The following is a 19292-nucleotide window of genomic DNA, read 5'->3' as shown; positions in this document are numbered from 1 at the left end:
GCACTCGGTCCAGTTACTCAATGTAGCCTGTGTCAGGGTTCAGTTACTGCATTTTCACTGTAGGCTGTGACCAAGGTCAGCCTGTTGTCTGCATACGCGGTCCGTGTTTAGGGTCAGATTGCTGCTTGTGCCCAGTTCCGACTGTTGAGTACAATATGAGCCTTGTGCCGAGGGCCCAGTGAATGCAAGGTCTATACTGTATGCACTCAAGATGCCAAGCTTGAACTCTCTATTTGCATTTCTAAATCACTGAAACACTTCAATGAGAAATGTTGTACATCTTACCAAGATAGTTCAATATTTTCAGTCATCAGTCAAAGTGAAGAGAGTGATAATGAATGGAATAACATCATGACAGTCCACTAATTATACAGCAGGCTATATTTATACAGGATTCTATACAGCTTACTAAGGAGTAACGCCAGCCACTGGGAGGAGTGAGTAGGAGTAATGGAGGAAGCATGGGCCAAGATACTTAACAGGAAGCAGACACAATCGCAATGGACCGCACACCGCTAGCCCCTCCTCCGGATCGCCCCTAGGGACTCTGGTACATGGAGTTCTTGAGTGGTTCACCCCAGTGGGTGCAAGTAGGTACTTGTTGAACTGATGATCTCTAGACCCGATACATGTCCCGGGTTTTTGGATATCGCCCGAGACATGGCTCGGGTTTCGGGATAACTTCCCTCATCAGTAGAGATTGTGTCCACTTAACAGGAAGCCTTTTATGACATAATTGAACTTAGGAATGGAGGACTTAGCTTGAAAAGTATTGAGTAGAGGGTTTTCGCAGTTTATAGACACTGGCTTGGGTGTGGTACATGGTGGCCTGGGCAAAGAGAGCAGTTGGGGTTTTTGAGTATGAAACTATCTGATAAGTTATAGAAGAGATAGAGGGTGAGATGCCATGTACTGCTTTAAGTATTGATTAAAGAGTGCTTTGTTTTGAGCTGACAGTCTTCGGACTTGGTGGCAGTGGGGACTGGGAGAAGTAAGTAAACAGCAAATGTAATCATGTCATTATGTGTAGAGTAGCAATGCAAGAGGACGGATTAGGAGAATGGTGCAATAATGAAGTTTATGTATGACTTGTGTCAATCAGAGAGTTGGGCAGTTTGCAGAAGAATGTGGCTAATTATTCACGTTTTCAGTAGTTACAAGCAACCGGACAGTAGTGACAGGAAAGTGATGAGGGCCACCAGCCTCAAGTAGAGTCAGATGATCTGCTGAGAATCGTAGCAAGGGAAGAAACGGTGGGAAAGCATAAGTGTGAATGTGGGGGGGCAGAGAGAAGAAGATCCAGGTGGTTATAACAGAGTGCGCAGAGGATGCTGGAAGTAGATCTTTTTCTGTTTTGTAGATGTTCAGAATAAGGAAGTGGAGGGTTCAACTATGTTTGATACCTACGAAAAAGTGGCAGGTGATGGATTACAGGAGAAGAGAAAATATTAGTATTATAAGCCAAAACGGGTATATAATAAGGTGAAGAAGTTTATGTCGGTAATAGGTAGTGACACGAGAAGAGAGAACACAAGCATGCCTCTTTAGACACCTATTCATAGGCGGACAACTATTTGCAAGGGGTGTCATCGAACAATAGGAATACAAGAGAAGAAAATGTGTAAAAGAAAACAAGTTGTGCTATGTAGCAGTCTCAGAGGCATAGCAATTAAATGTTCAATCATTTTTGAGAAAAAAAAGATGCGTAGCCAGCCACTGGTTCCTTGCTCAATTAAAGTATCTTTACAGATATGAAGCGATATGTGTAAGCACAAGAGCGGAGAGAATGGATTGTGAAAGTAACAATTTGTGACTGAGTCAGGAACACTATAGTTCTCTATACTCCTCGCATAGACAGGAACCTCTCGACCTGCCTACCTATTTTGAGGACGTGGCACTGGCTTGGCTGGGAGACACCCAGCAGAAATTCCTCAATGTGGAATTGGAACTAGATGAGATCACGGAGGCTATCATGTCGATGCGCTCCAGTAAGGCCCCCGGGTCTGACATACTCCCGATCGAAGTTTATAAAACCTTTACTCGCCTCTTGGCCCCTATTTTAAAAAAGGTATTTTATGTGGCACTGGAAGAGGGCCGCCTCCCCAGCACTATGCGTGAGGCGCTCATAACTTCCCTGATCAAACCCGGCAAACCCCCCAATCAATGCAACTCCTACCGCCCCTTGTCGTTTTTACAAATTGCGACACCAAGATTTTGGCCAAGGTTTTAGCAACGTGCCTCAATCTCCTTATGGAACGCTTGGTCCTGCCGGATCAAGCCGGCTTTGTCCCGAATCGGGCAACCTCGCATAATCTTCGTACCCAACATGTGGTACTACAGGACATCGATCCAAATTGAGAGGCAGAGGCGGTATTCCTAGATGCCACCAAAGCCTTCGATTCACTTGAGTGGGACTACCTGCTGGGCACACTGGAGTATATGGGGATGCCCTTCAGTTTCATAGATTGGGTGCGGTTACTGTATCATCAGCCAACAGCCACGGTACTCCTAAAAGGAGCTAGATCCTTCCCTTTTAACGTCCATAGGGGTACACGCCAGGGGTGCCCGTTATCCCCCATTCTTTTCGCGATAGCTATTGAACCTCTGGCTGCGAAACTCCGGCAAAAGCACAATCACCGTGCTCTCCTTTACCCTGCCCGACAGATGCTCATCTTGCTGTATGCAGATGACATGACGTTATACGTTAGGATGCCCCAGGAAAACCTGAATCCACTGCTGCGTGAAATCACGAAATTTGGAGGCATTGCTGGAGTGCAGATCAACTGGGCCAAGTCCGCAATATTCTCACTGACGGATTACACGCATCCATATCAGCTTGACTATCCTCTTGTATAGGAACTGGAGGAATTGAAGTATCTGGGCATACGAGTCACTAGACAGAAAGATACCATGATGCGTGCTAACTACGAAACGGCGATAGATAAAATAACGGACAGCATCACCAAGTGGATACGTCTCCCGCTCTCCATGGCTGGTCGCATCGCCCTCACCAAGATGGTGATATTGCCGAAATTATTGTATCGGTTTGTAAATATCCCGTACAATCCAGGGAAATTCTTCTTCCGCTCATTGAGGGCCCAATTAACAAGACTGATCTGGGGTGGGAAGCAAGTGCACCTTAGCCTCGATACACTCATGCTGCCATACCATCAAGGCGGGTTCGAGGTACTATGATTGCGCCCAGGCACATTTCGCCGTTTATTGGCGATATATATATATATATATATATATATATATATATCACATTTAGCGGTGGAAGACGGCCACATGGCCCCGCAGGTAAAGACCGGGTATGTGTATACGCAGGTAGGGGCCAGGGAGCAGGACCCGTCCAGAGTAGATTGCACAGCAGCGGCTTGGCACCGCATAGCTCATGCCATGGACAGCCCGTTCTTATATTCATCCAGAATGCCATTGGAAAATGATCCTCGACTACAGGTCACATGTGAAGCGATTTGTCGTAAAATGCTTATAGGGCTGAAGTTTCATTTGTGGGGAGACCTATATGAGCAGGGTCGTTTTCGCACCATAAAACAATTTTTTGGGGAACGAACACCTTCAATAATGGACACCTTCTTATATACCCGCCTCCGGCAGGGAATCCGGACAATTACCCCCTCCCTTCTGGAGGAGCCTGAAATCTTTGCGCCCCTACATGCATGGTGCAAGCTGACGCCCCGCGTCATGTCATATCACTACTTTATAAATATGTACAAAACACACCAAGGACAGCCCCACTTCGGGCTCGGCTAGAGTGGGACAATGACCTAGATACACCACTGACAGATAAGCAATGGGAGACTAGCTGCACACAAACTAATGCAATCACAAGTAACAATAGGCTATGTCTTATACATTACAAATTTCTGCACCGGCTATAGCACACCCCTGTCAGATTACATAAATTTCACTTGCGTGAGTCGGACTGTTGCCTTCGCTGCGGGGTGGCTGGGGCTGATTTCATTCACCTAGATTGGTCTTGCCCTAAGGTTGCTGAATATTGGTCGCTGGTTTTGCGGGAATTTCTGACATGTTGGGTGTAGCTATACCTCCCTGCCCACTGAAAGTGCTGCTGGAGTTGACTCAATCCATAGTAACCGTGCATAAAAAGTTCTTGGCGATGTGTTTACTATTGGCTAAAAGGTTGGTGGCATGCAGATGGGGACGGGGGCGAGCACCCAAGTTTAAATGCTGTATTTTTACCATGGCTACGTGGCAAGAGCAACTGCACGCATATGCGGAGCTGCTGCCTCTGAGGTCTCGGCCAAAAGACATTTGGGGGCCATTAACGTCCTACCTCCTTCGGCAGCAAGCGAATGGGGAAGTAGGGCCAGAGGGGACAGACATTGCGGACGGAGGAGGCTCCCACCCGCTACCTAATGCTGCATCTTGGGTAGAACTAATGCATTCTCATTCACTGTCAGACGTCAGATACTGGATTGTGTAATTGCCTTGGGAGTGGTATACACGATGGTAGGAGGTAGAGGGTTTGCAACGACACGTTTGCTCGTGCAGGATGCGAAGTACGACCTCACAGATAGCACAGGTCGGCGCTTGTACACTGCTGGACTTGTAGTACGCGCCTCACTGACTATCACAGGTATTATGTTTGCTGCTGATTTCTGACTCGTCACCTACCTCGATATAAGGTGCGTATTGTTTAGAGGGAGGGAGGGAAGGGAAGGGAAATGTTGCTGTTCTTTATTTGAGTTCCTATTTGAAAATGTCAGCTGCCATGCACGAGAAGATGCTACCATTTTTGTGTAACTATTTGGTAAACAGATGCCCGTCTTCATTGCATTGATGTATCGTGCTTTATATACAATAAAGGTTTTTGAAAATTCAACAAAAAAAAATGTGTGACTGAGTGAGAGAAAACGTGAGGTAACAGGGTAAATCTTCCGTGCAGAACATAGTGTCTTTGGGTTCAATCCAAATTCAATGATGGCAGGTGGGCAAGGGATAATAATCAAAGTGTTTGGCTAGTCAAAAGGAAAGGTTAACTTCAAGCGAATTGTGTATTCCATGGGGAGATCCGCAATACGACCTACAGAACTTGGTTCAAGCTATGTTCATATCCAGATCGGACTATGGCACTGCTTTATTCACTTACCTCCGTAAGACACTATTTGAACAACTAAAACCATAAACATATTGCCTGTCCAATAAAATATGGAACGTCCTGCCACAGAGATACCCATGTCTTCCTCCTTCACGCTGTTCTAAAGAAGCACCTACTAGTTACTAGGATTAAGACTCGCACAGCTCATCAGAAGCCTGCATTCCAAAAGTGAGCAGGAAATGTCACTACTGGGTAAAGCAGAGCGATCCAGGCTGACTGTCTCTCGTTCAGATGATGCAGCTGGGACTGTAGTATGTTGCATACTGTAGTTGCAGAGCGCAGTTTCTGTTCTGTGTTATATTGTTGCATGTTCAGTGTCGATTTTACTATGATCCTACAGCGACCTGCTCCATGCAAACTGTACTAAAGAGCCATGCAGTTCCTGTATCGTATTGCATGTTCAAGGTTCAACTGTTGCATGCTCCATGCGTCCATTAATATGGGCACGCTTGCACTATGCAATCTGTTCTCAAAGTGTACCCGTTGAATGCTTTATGCCATCTGTGTTCACGGTCCAGTATCAGCCTTTTCTATATAGTCTATAGTATGGATCGTGCTTTATCAAGTCTGTGCTCTTAGCACATGTCATGGGACCTCAACCCACGTGGTCCACTTCTACTCCAGTATCATACCCAAAGTACAGATCCAGCTACTGGAAATAAGTTTCAAGGGCGTGAAGGACTAGGGAAATCATGATCAAAATTCAACCCCTTGCAAATCATCATGTGTACATAAAACAATGGCACCAATTACAAGCTCAGGGAGCCAAAGGAATTGTATTTCTCCTTAGGTGAAGGCTTTCATCCGATATTCTTGATTTCAACTGGCACTCAATTCAGAGTTGGAAGTCCCTAAAGGTTGATTCAAGGACGTTACAAGAAAGAAAGTATGCCAATATTACCAAAAAGGTTCATGCAATCTGTCTGTTGAAAGTTCATGCAGGTGGGTTATCTAAATGAACACTGGAATATTCCTACAAATAATTCGTTGAAAGTGAGGATTACTGAGCAAGAACTCCTTTACTTCATCCACTATAAATCCTAATGAATACATCATACCTTCTCCTCATCAAATGGCTTCTTCTTGGGAACAATGCATCTTTCTGGGACGGCAGGTTTTGGAGGGATGTAACGAGTCAAAGCCATGAGCTTCTGCCGCTCGAAGTGCATGGCCTTGCGATGGCGAGTGACTGCCTTGGAGCCATGTCGCACACTCTGAACCGTTGGAAAACAGCCTGAAAATTGAGACAAAAGCATCAAGTATGAAGACTCTCTAAGGTCAGGGTGAACACATTAATTTGTCCTTTAATAAGAGCATTCAATGCTTTTCTGCTGGAGTATAAAGTTAATAAATGTTTAGATCAGGCTGTAGAATGATGGTCTGAAAGTATAGCCTATGTTAGATCGTGGGACAGACATGGAGGTGAGGGACTGTGTACAAGAGGTGTAATACAGGTGCAGAGGGTCCTGATTGTGTAGCTATGAAAGTTCTGAGAGGGGTAGAAAATGACAGATGACTAGTACATGGTGTGTATCTTTGGGCTCAAAATATGCGTGTCTACGGCCTGCGTTGGAGCATATGTCTATAATTGGATAATTTCTAGAAAGAAAAATCTGCTGTAGAAAAGAGTGGTTATTAATGCGTGCAACAGGTTCGGCTGTATTGCATCAGTTTGCTCATTAGGTTAAAGGAATTTTATTATACGTCTGAATACCCAAAAATGACAGAAAAGCAGAGGGAGGGTACCATACTGGAGCAGATAATTGAGGGCACAGAGGATCAGAAGAGAAATGTTTTCATAAATTCCCACCATCTGATTATCAGCTGTGGAACACCAACAATGACCAATAAAAATTCAGAGCCCGGGGGTAAAACTAGCGAAGCTGTGGCTGCCACAGAGCTGCTCACTCGCTCAGTTAGAAGAAGTTAAAGTTTAAAGTCTGAGATCCTCTTTTTAACAACTCACTCAATAAAGCTGGATTAAGTTAATGCTTACTGCTAATATTGTTCCTTGTGGAACTTGGCTCTTGAACTGGAGGAGTGTGGCTCAATGGTTAGAGCGGCAGACCCTGATGCAGAGTTCTGGCCAGGGGACCAGGGTTCGATTCCAGCCTCGGCGGGGTCTCTGGCTCAATTTCCTCTGACCTGTTAATTCTCGCCTCGGTGCCTATTCTAATCACGGGCCGCACGCTGCAACTCTGGGCAATAGCTTGCTTAGCCTCCACACCGGCCCCAACAGCGCTAAGGATGCCTGGCTTCACCCTGGGGGTACCCAGGAGTGGACACTTCACAGGGAACACCAGGAGGGTTTCCACAGCGGTATGAGTATCAGCGCCAAGAAGCCGTATAGGCGACACCGCAAAGTGACCGTCTGGTGACAGTGCGCTCTATAAATACCATGACATTTACATTTACCCTAGAGCCTTGCGTGTGCTAATCTTGTGTCTCCAAGAAAGAGCGTGAAACATTTCTTCCCAGTTATGTAGCTAGTCTTAATTAGAGCTCAATCTACTCTCTACCACAGCAATTCTGCTGGTCTGAGAGGCCACATTGTCTGCATCAGGCCCAGTTTGATAATGACAAGAGTCCACGAGTGGGGTTTCATCGCCCTCTTCAACCTTAGCAGAGCTCGTATTCTGAATGCTGGAGTGCATCTAAAGGCTCTGTGGGCGAGGTTTCCTAGTTAGCCATGGTCTATACAGAGCTGCCCAGGGGCACCACCCTAAATTGCCATAAACTCCAACTTTCCTTCCGCTCCTCTGTCATATTTGTCCACATTCTAAGAAGAAAGTTTTGTCTTGAAAATACTGTTATGTTACCCTAGAAAAAAAGCACTGGCAAAGACAACAAGACTGATGTTGGCTACCGCCACAAGGCTCTGCCAGTCCCTTTGTCCCATGGTGTAGTTGGAGGAAGAAATATGCGAATACCAGACCAATAGCTGAAGAAGGCTGGCTACAAGGAAGATGTACATATGTGTATATATATCCCAACACTTTTCTTTCGTTCAGGACCCGAGCTTCTGTGCGACAGCGGGTGGGGTGGCAAGCCCCTATATTTCCCAAACAGCGTTGTTCCTACTTCATTCGGACCACACACCACGGGCCAAATTCTTTTCTGCATGTTTATTTTAGCAATGTAACTCTACTCGTTTCGGAGCAATCCGCTCCTTGCTCATGTGAGCAGAATATATATATATTTACTGAAAAAAAAACCATAAAAGTAACATTATTGTTAGGTCAAATTGTTAATGACAACATTAACATGTTAAACTAAAAAAGAAAAAAAAACAAAGAAATTCACCAGTTTTAATTAGCAGCACTAACTAACTATAACGTGTGCCCCTGCCATGCACTACTTATGACCTCATAGACAGCATCACTCAAGACGTGTTGTATGACATAAGCTAGTCCATTCTAAGCAGCATCTAGGAGGTGCCCCCATTTTCCGATGAGATTGTTAAACCAACAATAGGTTAAGCCAGAAGACAGCCTCCACGTAAAATACTCAAAACGTAGAAAGGTATCCCCCACACATAGTATTCCTGTGTGAAATATTGCATGTACTACTTATTTCCATAAAGAATGTTGTTTAGATGTTTTTAGGGCATGATGAAAATAAGAGCGAAGCAAGAACAATTATGACGGGTAAATGTTTTTTACCCTAACTGAAGATGTACAGTTGGGTTACAAGGTGAAAGTACAAGTTGCTTTGTTTCAATCTTAATTTGGAGAAGAAATCATATGCTGGAAACTATGATTTTTGTTCGGGAAAATAAAATAGAAATCATACGGCAATGCTTCTCCATTACATCTTACATAACACTACAAAGTCCGAAGAAAGAGTACAGGGGGACGAAAATAGAGGACTGCAGACATTTTTGCGATTCTGGGTTCAGTGTTGAAATGCTACATATTACTAGATTTAAAAAGGTATCCCCAGAATTAGTAAACTATGTCAAGTCATCAGTTAACTACTTGTGTTACATTCAGCAGGGAAAAACAGTGACCTGTAGATTACACGTCTGAATCCCTATAAGCCAACTAAGGTTTTCATTCTCCAATGTCAATAAATGTAGTCATAATAAAGTAATACTACCTCCGGGTATTTACAGCACTTAGAAATGGAAAAAGTGTAATATTTTATTTTTTTATTTATTTATTAATGGCATTTATAGAGCGCATACAATTACCCTTGGGCGTCTCGGCGCTAAAAGTGCATCAATGTCTCACCATGAACAGAAGTACGGAAAAGAATCACTGATTAAATAACCATGTTTTCAGGTTTTTTCTAAACTGAAGAAGTGTGGGACTTGTTTTTATATGATTAGGTAGGGTGTTCCAGAGTCTAGGGGCCGCGATAGAAAAACAGCGGTCACCCCAGGACACCGTACGACTTCGCTGAACCACTAATTGATTGAGAGATGTGGATCTGAGGGTTCTGGATGGATTATAAGGAATCAGTTGGTTTTTGAGGAAACGAGGTCCTTGATTCTGTAGAGACCTATAGACTGTGCATAAAGCTTTAAATTTAACCCTATTTTGAATAGACAGCCAGTGGTAGCTTTTGAGCGTGTCTGAGATAGGTGCAAACTTGGTTTTTTTTGACAGAACGCGAGCGGCCGCATTCTGCACGGTCTGTAATTTCTTGGTAACTCTGCTCTGGGCATTGAGCAGCAGACCGTTACAGTAGTCTAACGCTGGGAGCACTAAAGAGGTGACCAAGGTTTTTGCTGCTGAGTCTGGTAGATAAGGTGTAATTTTTCTAACCATTCTCAGTTTAAAATGGTTTAATATGCAACAGTATCTAAATTATTCATTTCATCGACTCTGTTCATAACCTTCCGCCCGAACTGAAAGCAGTGTGTTAGACTTGGCATCCTTGGTGTGGTTTACCCTGACTTTTTGCCTTCTGACCTACTGCTTTTTGCTGGCTTTAGAATTCTGGGCACTTTACCACTGCTAACCAGTGGTTAAGTGCATATGCTCTGTACTCAAAACATGGTAACATTGGCTTATCCACAATTGACATATTTAAATTACTTATAAATCCCTAGTAAAGTACACCATATGTGGCCAGGGCCTGCAAATTAAATGCTACTAGTGGGCCTGAAGCACTGATTGCGCCACCCACATCATTAGACCTTTAAACGTGGCTAAGGACTTCCACTGCAGAGCCTGTGTGTGCCGTTTAAACTGCAATTTTGACCTGGCAAGTTAACCTACTTGCCAGGCCCAAACCTTGCCTTTAATTACAAATATGTCACACCTAAGGTAGGCCTTAAGAAGCGTATGCCAACGGTGCAGTGTATTTAAAAGGTACTTTTGAGTTTTAGATGTCCTGTTAGTGAACAGCTGCAAAAAAAAATGTCACTACTGCAAGGCGTATATCCTCCATATGCTAACATTGGGATTGCCTTAAAATTTCTTTTACGTGTAATTTCCAATTGGGAAATGATAGAGATTTAGAGTGTAGCGTCTCTGGACTCACAATTTAAAATCACAAAGTATGTTGAAGTTGCACTTTAAATTGTAAATCTGAAAATGCCACTTTTAGAAAGTTGTCATTTTCTTACTTTAACCAGTCTGTGCCTCTGCCCGTCCCTGAAGGGTTGGGTGACAGCTGAGCTTTGTGCATTCCTCTAGACAGTTACACAAAGCGAGCTGGGGTGTGACATTTGCATTGTGAAGGCCCATCAACAGGCCGATATGCCTTCCTGAGGTAGATTGGGAGGGAGAAGCTGGCACTTGCACCTGAATAAGGCTTGGCCTGTCTCCGCACAAAGAGCTGCATACCCCCCCCCCCCCTCACCTCCCCCCGGTAGTAAGTCTGGAGCCAGGGCAAGAAAAGGCAGAGACCTTGTGATCTTCAAAGCCCTGTTTAAAGTCTCCCCCACTTCAAAGGCACATTTGGGTACAAGTACTGGACCCCTGATACCACCATATCAGAACTTTGCTGGAACCAAAAACATCCTCCCTGGAAGTAGAGCTCTTGTGCTAAAGGATGGGCTGCAACTTTGCTAACTGCTTTGGGCTGCTGATTGCTGTAGGAGGGACTGCCACTTTGCTACCTGCTTTGCTGTGTTGGCCTGCTGCTTCTTGCTTGAAAGTGAGAATGACTGGACCTGTTCTCTACATCCTTGAACCTAAGTTTCTCCAAGGGCTTGTTGACTTGCGTTTTCTGAAGTCTCAGGGTCACAAAAGACTTCTTTTAACTCTGTTGGTCTCTTCCTTCTGTGAGTCATACCCTTGCCTGAGATGCACCTCCAGCCCTGGGCCTCAGAAGTGGGTTCTGCAGCTGTTTTCTGCAAAAATCGATGCAGTGACCCCTTTGTGCTGATTGGAACCAAGTCAGTGCCCTGAGGACGCAGTGAAGATTCAACGACGACGTAGGTCTCGACTGCAAAGTTCAACAACAATGCAGCGCCAATCTGATGACGCCGCTGCAGGGCTGGACTCTGACACAGCGCCGACATTTCGACACCGACTGTGAGGCTCGACTTTGACACATCAACCTGACTTCGTGAATCAGAACAGACACAGGGAGCCCTTGAAGCCGCGCTTGCTCCATGCAAGGTACTTTTTCAGCGGGCCCTGCGTCGCTCCTTTAGCCAGCCTGCCCTTCATCGTGGTCGGATCTTTGGATTTACCCCGGTCTAGTGCGACCTCAAGTAACCCTTTAGTGCTATTGAATTCTGAGCACTGTTTGTTTTGGGACTTAATCTTTACAAATTCATATCTCGTTTTCTACTTATTGGGTATCATCGTTTTGGTCTTGTTTTAATCAAATAAGTATTCTCTGTTTTTTAGGTTGAGCCTAGCGGCAGCGCGCTTGCGAAGCTCGCTCTGCGAAGCATGCAGTAGTCAAGTATGCTGTGTACGCCTCACCTTCTCTTCGGCCATATTTTTGATTGCCCTTTGTAAAAGCTGGCTTCCGATTCATTATGAGGCTTGTTAGTCTCTCCTTGTTACCGCCTTGTTGCTATTTTTTACCACCCATGACGACTGGATTTTTTACTTGGCTCTGTACACGGTCGGCTTACCTTTATTTTGTTGTATTTGCATCCTGAGCGTGGCGCCCGCTTTAGGGACACCGCGCTCAGTTTATTTATTTCTATTTAATACTGAGCGCGGCATCCACTTCTGGGACACCGAGCTCTGTTTAATTTGTATTTTTTGTACTTTCATAGTGAGCGCTTCTGGGTTCAGTGTTGAAATGCTACATATTACTAGATTTAAAAAGGTATCCCCAGAATTAGTAAACTATGTCAAGTCATCAGTTAACTACTTGTGTTACATTCAGCAGGGAAAAACAGTGACCTGTAGATTACACGTCTGAATCCCTATAAGCCAACTAAGGTTTTCATTCTCCAATGTCAATAAATGTAGTCATAATAAAGTAATACTACCTGCCGTTAAGGGCCGCAGTCAGCAGACTGGCCCAGGCCTCCAAAAACCATTAAAATGTTTCTAGACCTGCAGACCTAGTGACTTTAACATTGCACTTGACCTAACTGTAAGGCACTTGCCCCATAAACTGGTCCATATTGTGTGATCTTAGAAAAATACCATATATTATCGAGTCATGGTCGGACTGACCGTACCAGCCATCGGGAGATTTCCTGGGAAGCTGAAAGTGCGTGAGTGGGTGAAGGTTTTGCTACTGGGGGCCAGTTAAGAAGCAGTGCAGCAGTTTTAAAAACACAGCAGAGTTCCTTCTATATCCAACAGTTTTCAGGCAACAATGAAAGTGCCAAGATAACTAATGTACCTGCTGGAGATAGATCAGAGTTTTATCTACTGCCAGTTTTAACTCACTTAAGGTAGCGCAGAGGGTTAATAAGCCTGCTGCAAAGAGTGTGTACTATGCAGGTCAAAAAACAGTATTTTATATGCTTAGCTTAGTGGGTTTCTGCCTCCGTCACATAGATCCTTTTGTTACTGTGCGTTCATAATTTACAATCGTAATCTAGGTTAGAAAGTTATGTTTTTTGTCCCAGTCCTTTATTATCCTAATTTTGCTGAAAAAAGAATTTGTTTGGGTAGAAATGTAGGGTTCCGTATAGTACTGTGCGTATGATAGCTCTGGCAGGAGTTGCTGTTAGAATGGTATGATGTGGAACGTTACAGAGGCTATGACCAAAATATAGAGCAGTGGTTCACAATCTTTTTACAACCACAATGCAATTTATAGAACAAAAAACTTTTGCAGCCTAATTTTAATAACTAGGTAGGCGATTTTTTTAATGTAACTAAAGCATCATGTGGTAGCACACTGTTGTTTACAGACAGCATATTTTCCATGGAAATGACCACTATATTTGCATTGATATACGGGTTTACTGACAAAATTAGATTGTCCTCAAACGATAATGTGAGGAACTTAGGTTTCAGTGAATACTTATCAGTTATGAACCACCAAGTACAGTGACATGATCTGTTCTGATCCTATTATAATCTTTGTTTCCATCACACTTCATAATCACAAACAAAATGTACATTATTTTGGCTTTCCTAGCTGCTGAATGTGTGTATTTAATTTACAGGTATTAACATTTTACTGTATTACAAAAAAATGACATCCTGGAGCATTTTCATCACTATTTTTTTTTCAAATCTTTATTTCGATCAATTGATCATAAAAGATATACAAATTATCTCACATTGATTAAAACCCAAGAATAAACATATCCTTTTTCTAAAATACATTAGTGGTTAAAATCAACTTTAAGAACAATTTTAATTAGTCAAGGGCTAAAAGAATAGTTAAGACGCTCCACCTCCCTTTACCAATCTAGTACGAACATACCACATTGCAGTTAAAAATGTAGCCATGGAAAAGACAATCAATGGGGATAGGTCAGTTTTTTAAAACTCTATATGCGGGTAGCAGTGTTCTGAATCCCAGGTTTTTAAGAACAGGAACAAGTATTTTCTGCTTTTTTGGTAAGCTCCGCATATGAATGCTACATGAGCCTCATTTTCCTCAGACTGGGCACATACCGGGCATGTCCCTTTTCCCGACTCGCCGGACCATGATTTTGTAAAGGACCTGAGGGGAAGAGTCCCGTACCTCCACTGTAGGAATAACTTTTTTGTGAGGGGCGGGGTTATATCGTTCAAAACAGCTTCCAGGTTATAGGAATCCTTATTTTTAATAAACTGAGATGTTAAGGATCCCTCACAGGTGCCCTCCAAAGTCCGTGCGAGCATGTGATCATAATATGCTCTGGACAGCATTTTCCTTGAGATTCTGGTACAGGCATTTTCCGGGTCTAACCACAGTTCTGGCATTCTGAGAGTTTCACAGATCCTCCTGATGTAAATTAGCCAGGGCATATTAGCTGCATTAGGTAGTGTTAGAAATTCCTGGAGCTCAGTTCTGTAGATGGTAAGATCTTGGCTACTCCAGAGGCGGCGCCAAAAGGTTAGTGGTTTGAGGCCAAGCTCCTCGGTAATGGGCCTCACGCCCAGATCCAGTCTCAGGGGTAATAATGGCGTGCCTGGCGGGAGAGCTATCAGCTGCCTAAGGAATTTATTTTCTGTAGTTTGGAGGCTTTGTGATTGTAAGTGGCCCCAGAGCTCGCCCCCATAAGTGACTGCCCCCCTTGCCTGGGCTTTGTAAATCTGTAGTGCAGGGCCTGGTGGGCGATGGGATGATTTGCTGGCCATTCTCCGAATGCCCCCGCCTTCTGGGATAATTTCATGTTAGCTTTTGTTTGGTGGGCCCCCCATGTCAGGTGTTGGTTCAATGTCATCCCCAGGTACTCAAATGTATACACCCTTTCCAAGCTTGTCGGACCTAGCATAGGATTAGGGCGATTGGAGGGCAGGGGATTTAGGATCATAAATTTAGTTTTCTGGGGGTTTACCTCGAGACCCCTTACTACACAGAAGTCCAGAAAGCCGTATAACACTCGCTGGATGCCCATTGGCGATCTGGACAGCAGCAGGGTGTCATCCGCAAACATTATTGCGGGCACCCTGCTGCCGCACAGTTTCGGGGCGTCGATGTTGGCTATCCTCGTCAGGTGCTCGATCACCCCGTTCACAAAGAGGCAGAACAGGGTCGGTGCGAGCACACAACCCTGCCTCACCCCCCTGCGAACGGGGAATCTTTCAGTTAGATTGCCGCTTCTTCCGCACCTGACACGAGCGAAGTTGTTATGGTGTAATTTCATCAGGACTGCCAGAATGTCCTCTGGGACGCCCATCTCCGCCATAACCCTCCACAGTTTCTGTCTAGGAACCAGGTCGAAGGCGGCGCGCAAATCCACGAAAACCGTGTACAGTGCACCGCCCTCGACCAGTGCAGTCCTCCAGTACATGAGATTCAGTCTAAATATCTGATCCACCGTGGAGACCCCTCTCCTGAATCCCGCCTGGTACGGGCTCAGGGTATCCATGTCCTCCAGCCAATTCTGGAGCCGGTCCAACATCAGCCTACCGAAAAGCTTCTGAGAAACATCGATAAGGCTGATGGGACGATAGTTGGCTGGTAGCAGAGGGGATCCCTTTTTAGGTCGAGCTCTCTCGACCTATTGTCATGGAGTTGGCTCTGAAGGGAGACAGGTCAGGGAACGCGCGGCGTTTCTGGTCTGTGAACGCGCTTATGCAGGCCAGCTGAAGACACGAGCACACGCATACACACACACACAGACAGACGCGCAGACAGACAGACAGACAGACGCACAGACAGACAGACAGACAGACAGACAGACAGACAGACAGACAGACAGACAGACAGACAGACAGACAGACAGACAGACAGACACACAGACACACAGACAGACAGACAGACAGACAGACAGACAGACACACAGACACACAGACACACAGACACACAGACACACAGACACACAGACACACAGACACACACAGTCACACACAGTCACACACAGTCACACAGTCACACACAGTCACACACAGTCACACACAGTCACACACAGTCACACACAGTCACACACAGTCACACACAGTCACACACAGTCACACACAGTCACACACAGTCACACACACACACACCCCCCCCCCTATGCCCCACTTACCGCATCAGCGGCCTTAGCCGCCACTCCTGACTTCTGCTGCCACCCGCCGCCACTCCTGCTCCGCGTCAAGACAGCCGTGAGCATGCACATCCCGAAACCGGAAGTTCGGGAGCGTGCACGCTCATGGCTTGTTTCCCAATAGAATAGACCACCCGGACACAGCTTCAAGTTCAGTGCGCGCTTCCTGCTTTCCGCGCCCGCTCCAGTAAGCAGACAGCTGGTCGAGCACGAGCCTCTCCTACAGCCGGAGGCGAGCGAACCTGGGTCTGGGCATTTTATTTATATGGAAATGAGCTTGATAAACCTTCATTTGCACTTAATAACAATTTCATTTAACAAACAGAAGTTATAATGATAATTATTATTTATAAGCTGTGATGAAGTGGCAAGTAGTTAAGGTTTTCGTCTATCATTGAGGTGCATAACGGGAAATAATGTTTTTTTGCATTTAAATTGTGCAACGCTGCAATAATGACGGCAGAAACGTGAGAAGTGTGCACCAATCGGGAGCAATGTAGAAAGGGAGCATGTGATCAAATAAAGGTCGAGGAAGGGAGGGAATGATTGCTTGTTGAGTTCAGCTGTGTGGGGAGCGAAAGCCCAGGCCGACGGGAGATGATGAAGGCCGCTTTTAAATATTCATGGCAGGTACGGAATGTGGCTAAAGGTTGAAGTGATGTTTGGAGCATAAGGTGCGCATTAGAGGAGACAACAAATGAAAGGTAGTTGGAGGGTATAGATAGGATGTTTAATTGAAGGAGTGACTGGGAGGTATGGGGAATGTACGGAGTGAGTCAAGCGGGGAGGGATTAGCACGCTATAGCGTGGTGATGTGTACGAGTGAAGGAGGGAGTGTGAGGTGAGAAATAACGAAACTTGGGTTACATGCGAGGGGAAAGGAAGGTTGAGCGAGGTGGGTAGAAAGTAGAAGGTGGTTGGAGCACGCAAGACAAAGGGAGATAGCAGCTAGAATCATTCAGGGCGAAGGAGTATGAGCCACATGAGGCGCATTAGAGGAGACAACAAATGAAAGGTAGTTGGAGGGTATAGATAGGATGTTTAATTGAAGGAGTGACTGGGAGGTATGGGGAATGTGCGGAGTGAGTCAAGCGGGGAGGGATTAGCACGCTATAGCGTGGTGATGTGTACGAGTGAAGGAGGGAGTGTGAGGTGAGAAATAACGAAACTTGGGTTACATGCGAGGGGAAAGGAAGGTTGAGCGAGGTGGGTAGAAAGTAGAAGGTGGTTGGAGCACGCAAGACAAAGGGAGATAGCAGCTAGAATCATTCAGGGCGAAGGAGTATGAGCCACATGAGGAAGGACCTGTTTAAAACACGGCTCCTTAATTAGACAGAAGATTGTCCCGTGGGTACAAAAGGGAGTCACTTTAAATACACTAAATATACTGGGGGAACAGTTCACGTGGCTTACAGGATTTGCTGGTTGAGATCATTAGATTACTTTGTGAGGGATTTGTAAAGGGGTCAGACACGCATAGTACTTGGCAATGTAGTTTAAAAAAAAAAAAACTTTCACCTTTGACTAGTAATGTTACGCTACATCAGGCGGGCAACTAGAGCCAAATTTCGGGGGGGCTGAACAATATTTCGGGAGGGAGCTAATTCAAACAACCATAGACAGAGTGGCTGTAAGAAGGGGTGACAACATAACAAAAGCCTAATTTACAAGTAAAATGGTCTTAATGGTCTTTTAAAGACCTGTTATGTACTCGGGTGCGGCTGCAATTCGATCATCGCCAGCCCGCAAAGCTGTGTCAGCCCGGGCTGACACACACGACGGAGGGGGGCTGAAGCCCCGTGAGCCCAATGGGTGTTGCGTGCCTGCGCTACATGTAATGATGGCTTTAAGTGATAATGGGTATTGTTGTGCTTCTGATTACAGTGACCCCTGATGAAGGGCAGCTTTAGCCCGAAATGCATTGGGTTTTTTATACAATAAAATACTGTCTTCGATGAATTTGATTCATTCATGTTTTTGGAAGAGGTTCTGATGGCCCACCTAACATAAGAAAACGGAAAATTGGCATTCCATTCTACGTGTGTATGTATATCAAATTGAAAAAGTTGAAACTAGGGAATCATATGTTTGGATTAATATGTTTACATGGACAAATATGGAATATATATATATGATCGCCACAATGGCGCAATTCAGCTGTGCGGTTGGTTGGGGCGAGATGTCACCCCACTTTTGAAGAATGTTCTTATCCAGGTGCCATTTGGGCAGGGCACTCACCAATCAGCACGCACTCTGTTTGAATAATGGACAAGATTAGAGGAATCATGTGAAAATGGTGTGCATCCCACACCCCAAAAAGTCGAATGCTGCGGGACCCTGCCTGCCAAGTCAACACTGACTGTCTGCTGGTAAGTGACCGGGTGGAGTGCATATCTCAGCCGGAGCGGTGGAGCCAAGGGGTGCCCGGCACAGAATATGGGCTGCACAGACCTGTACTTGCAGCTGACCTTGGCCTGTGGGTTTGCAAAGTGAAGTTTGTCCCCGAGAGCATTCGGGCTGCTTTCAATGTTTACTTTAAGTTAGGGTGGCGGGCTCTGGCGACCCCTCACTTTGGCAATGCGCCAACTGTCAGTGCCCCTCCAGGGGCGGCCCAGTGTGTTCCCAGGCCAGCCCGCTGGATGACAGCTCCTGCCTGGGGTGTGACAGGGCGAGCCCAGCACCTGCGGGCGGGGACTGTTTACCTGCCCCCAAGCCGTGCCTCAACTATTGGGAGCACCTATCAGGCTTTCCCATCGACTCCACGCGAGTTCTGTGTCTGCTACTTATTTGGACTATAATTATCAAACTGATCATTGTTTCTGCATAAAATTACCCTAAAAGGAAACGGTCTCCGCTAACCCCCTCCAAAAATGAAATCCGGACTCTGTCTCTAAGGCATCCCCGCCAGTTCCGTGTAGGTGTCACTAGTACCCGCTTCAGTTTGTTAGCAGTCCCTCTCCGCTCTGTACCCTTCCCCTGTATCTATTTTCTTGGCAGAAGTTTCTGCTCTACGTATTTTCACGCAGCTCTTTAGTTAGGAAAAGGTTTGAGGCTTTTTTTACGCATACAGACAGAATATGTATC

General features: G+C 45.3%; 1 protein-coding gene across 2 annotated transcripts in view; it reads right to left on the bottom strand.

Moving 5' to 3' along the window:
* The window catches only part of MRPL10 (mitochondrial ribosomal protein L10), a 61746-nt gene that overhangs the window by 25459 nt on the left and 16995 nt on the right, over positions 1–19292 (bottom strand). For both annotated transcript variants that reach the window (XM_078645589.1, XM_078645588.1), the window contains exon 2: positions 6202–6377. In XM_078645589.1, the coding sequence (XP_078501715.1) occupies positions 6202–6312 (111 nt within the window). In that variant the 5' untranslated portion in view covers positions 6313–6377. The remainder of the gene's footprint in view (positions 1–6201; positions 6378–19292) is intronic.

The sequence above is a fragment of the Lissotriton helveticus genome, chromosome 5_1 (assembly GCF_964261635.1).
Source record: "Lissotriton helveticus chromosome 5_1, aLisHel1.1, whole genome shotgun sequence".
Classification (NCBI taxonomy): domain Eukaryota; kingdom Metazoa; phylum Chordata; class Amphibia; order Caudata; family Salamandridae; genus Lissotriton; species Lissotriton helveticus.
Note: the sequence above shows the minus strand (reverse complement) of the source record. Positions and strands in the feature narration are given on the sequence as shown.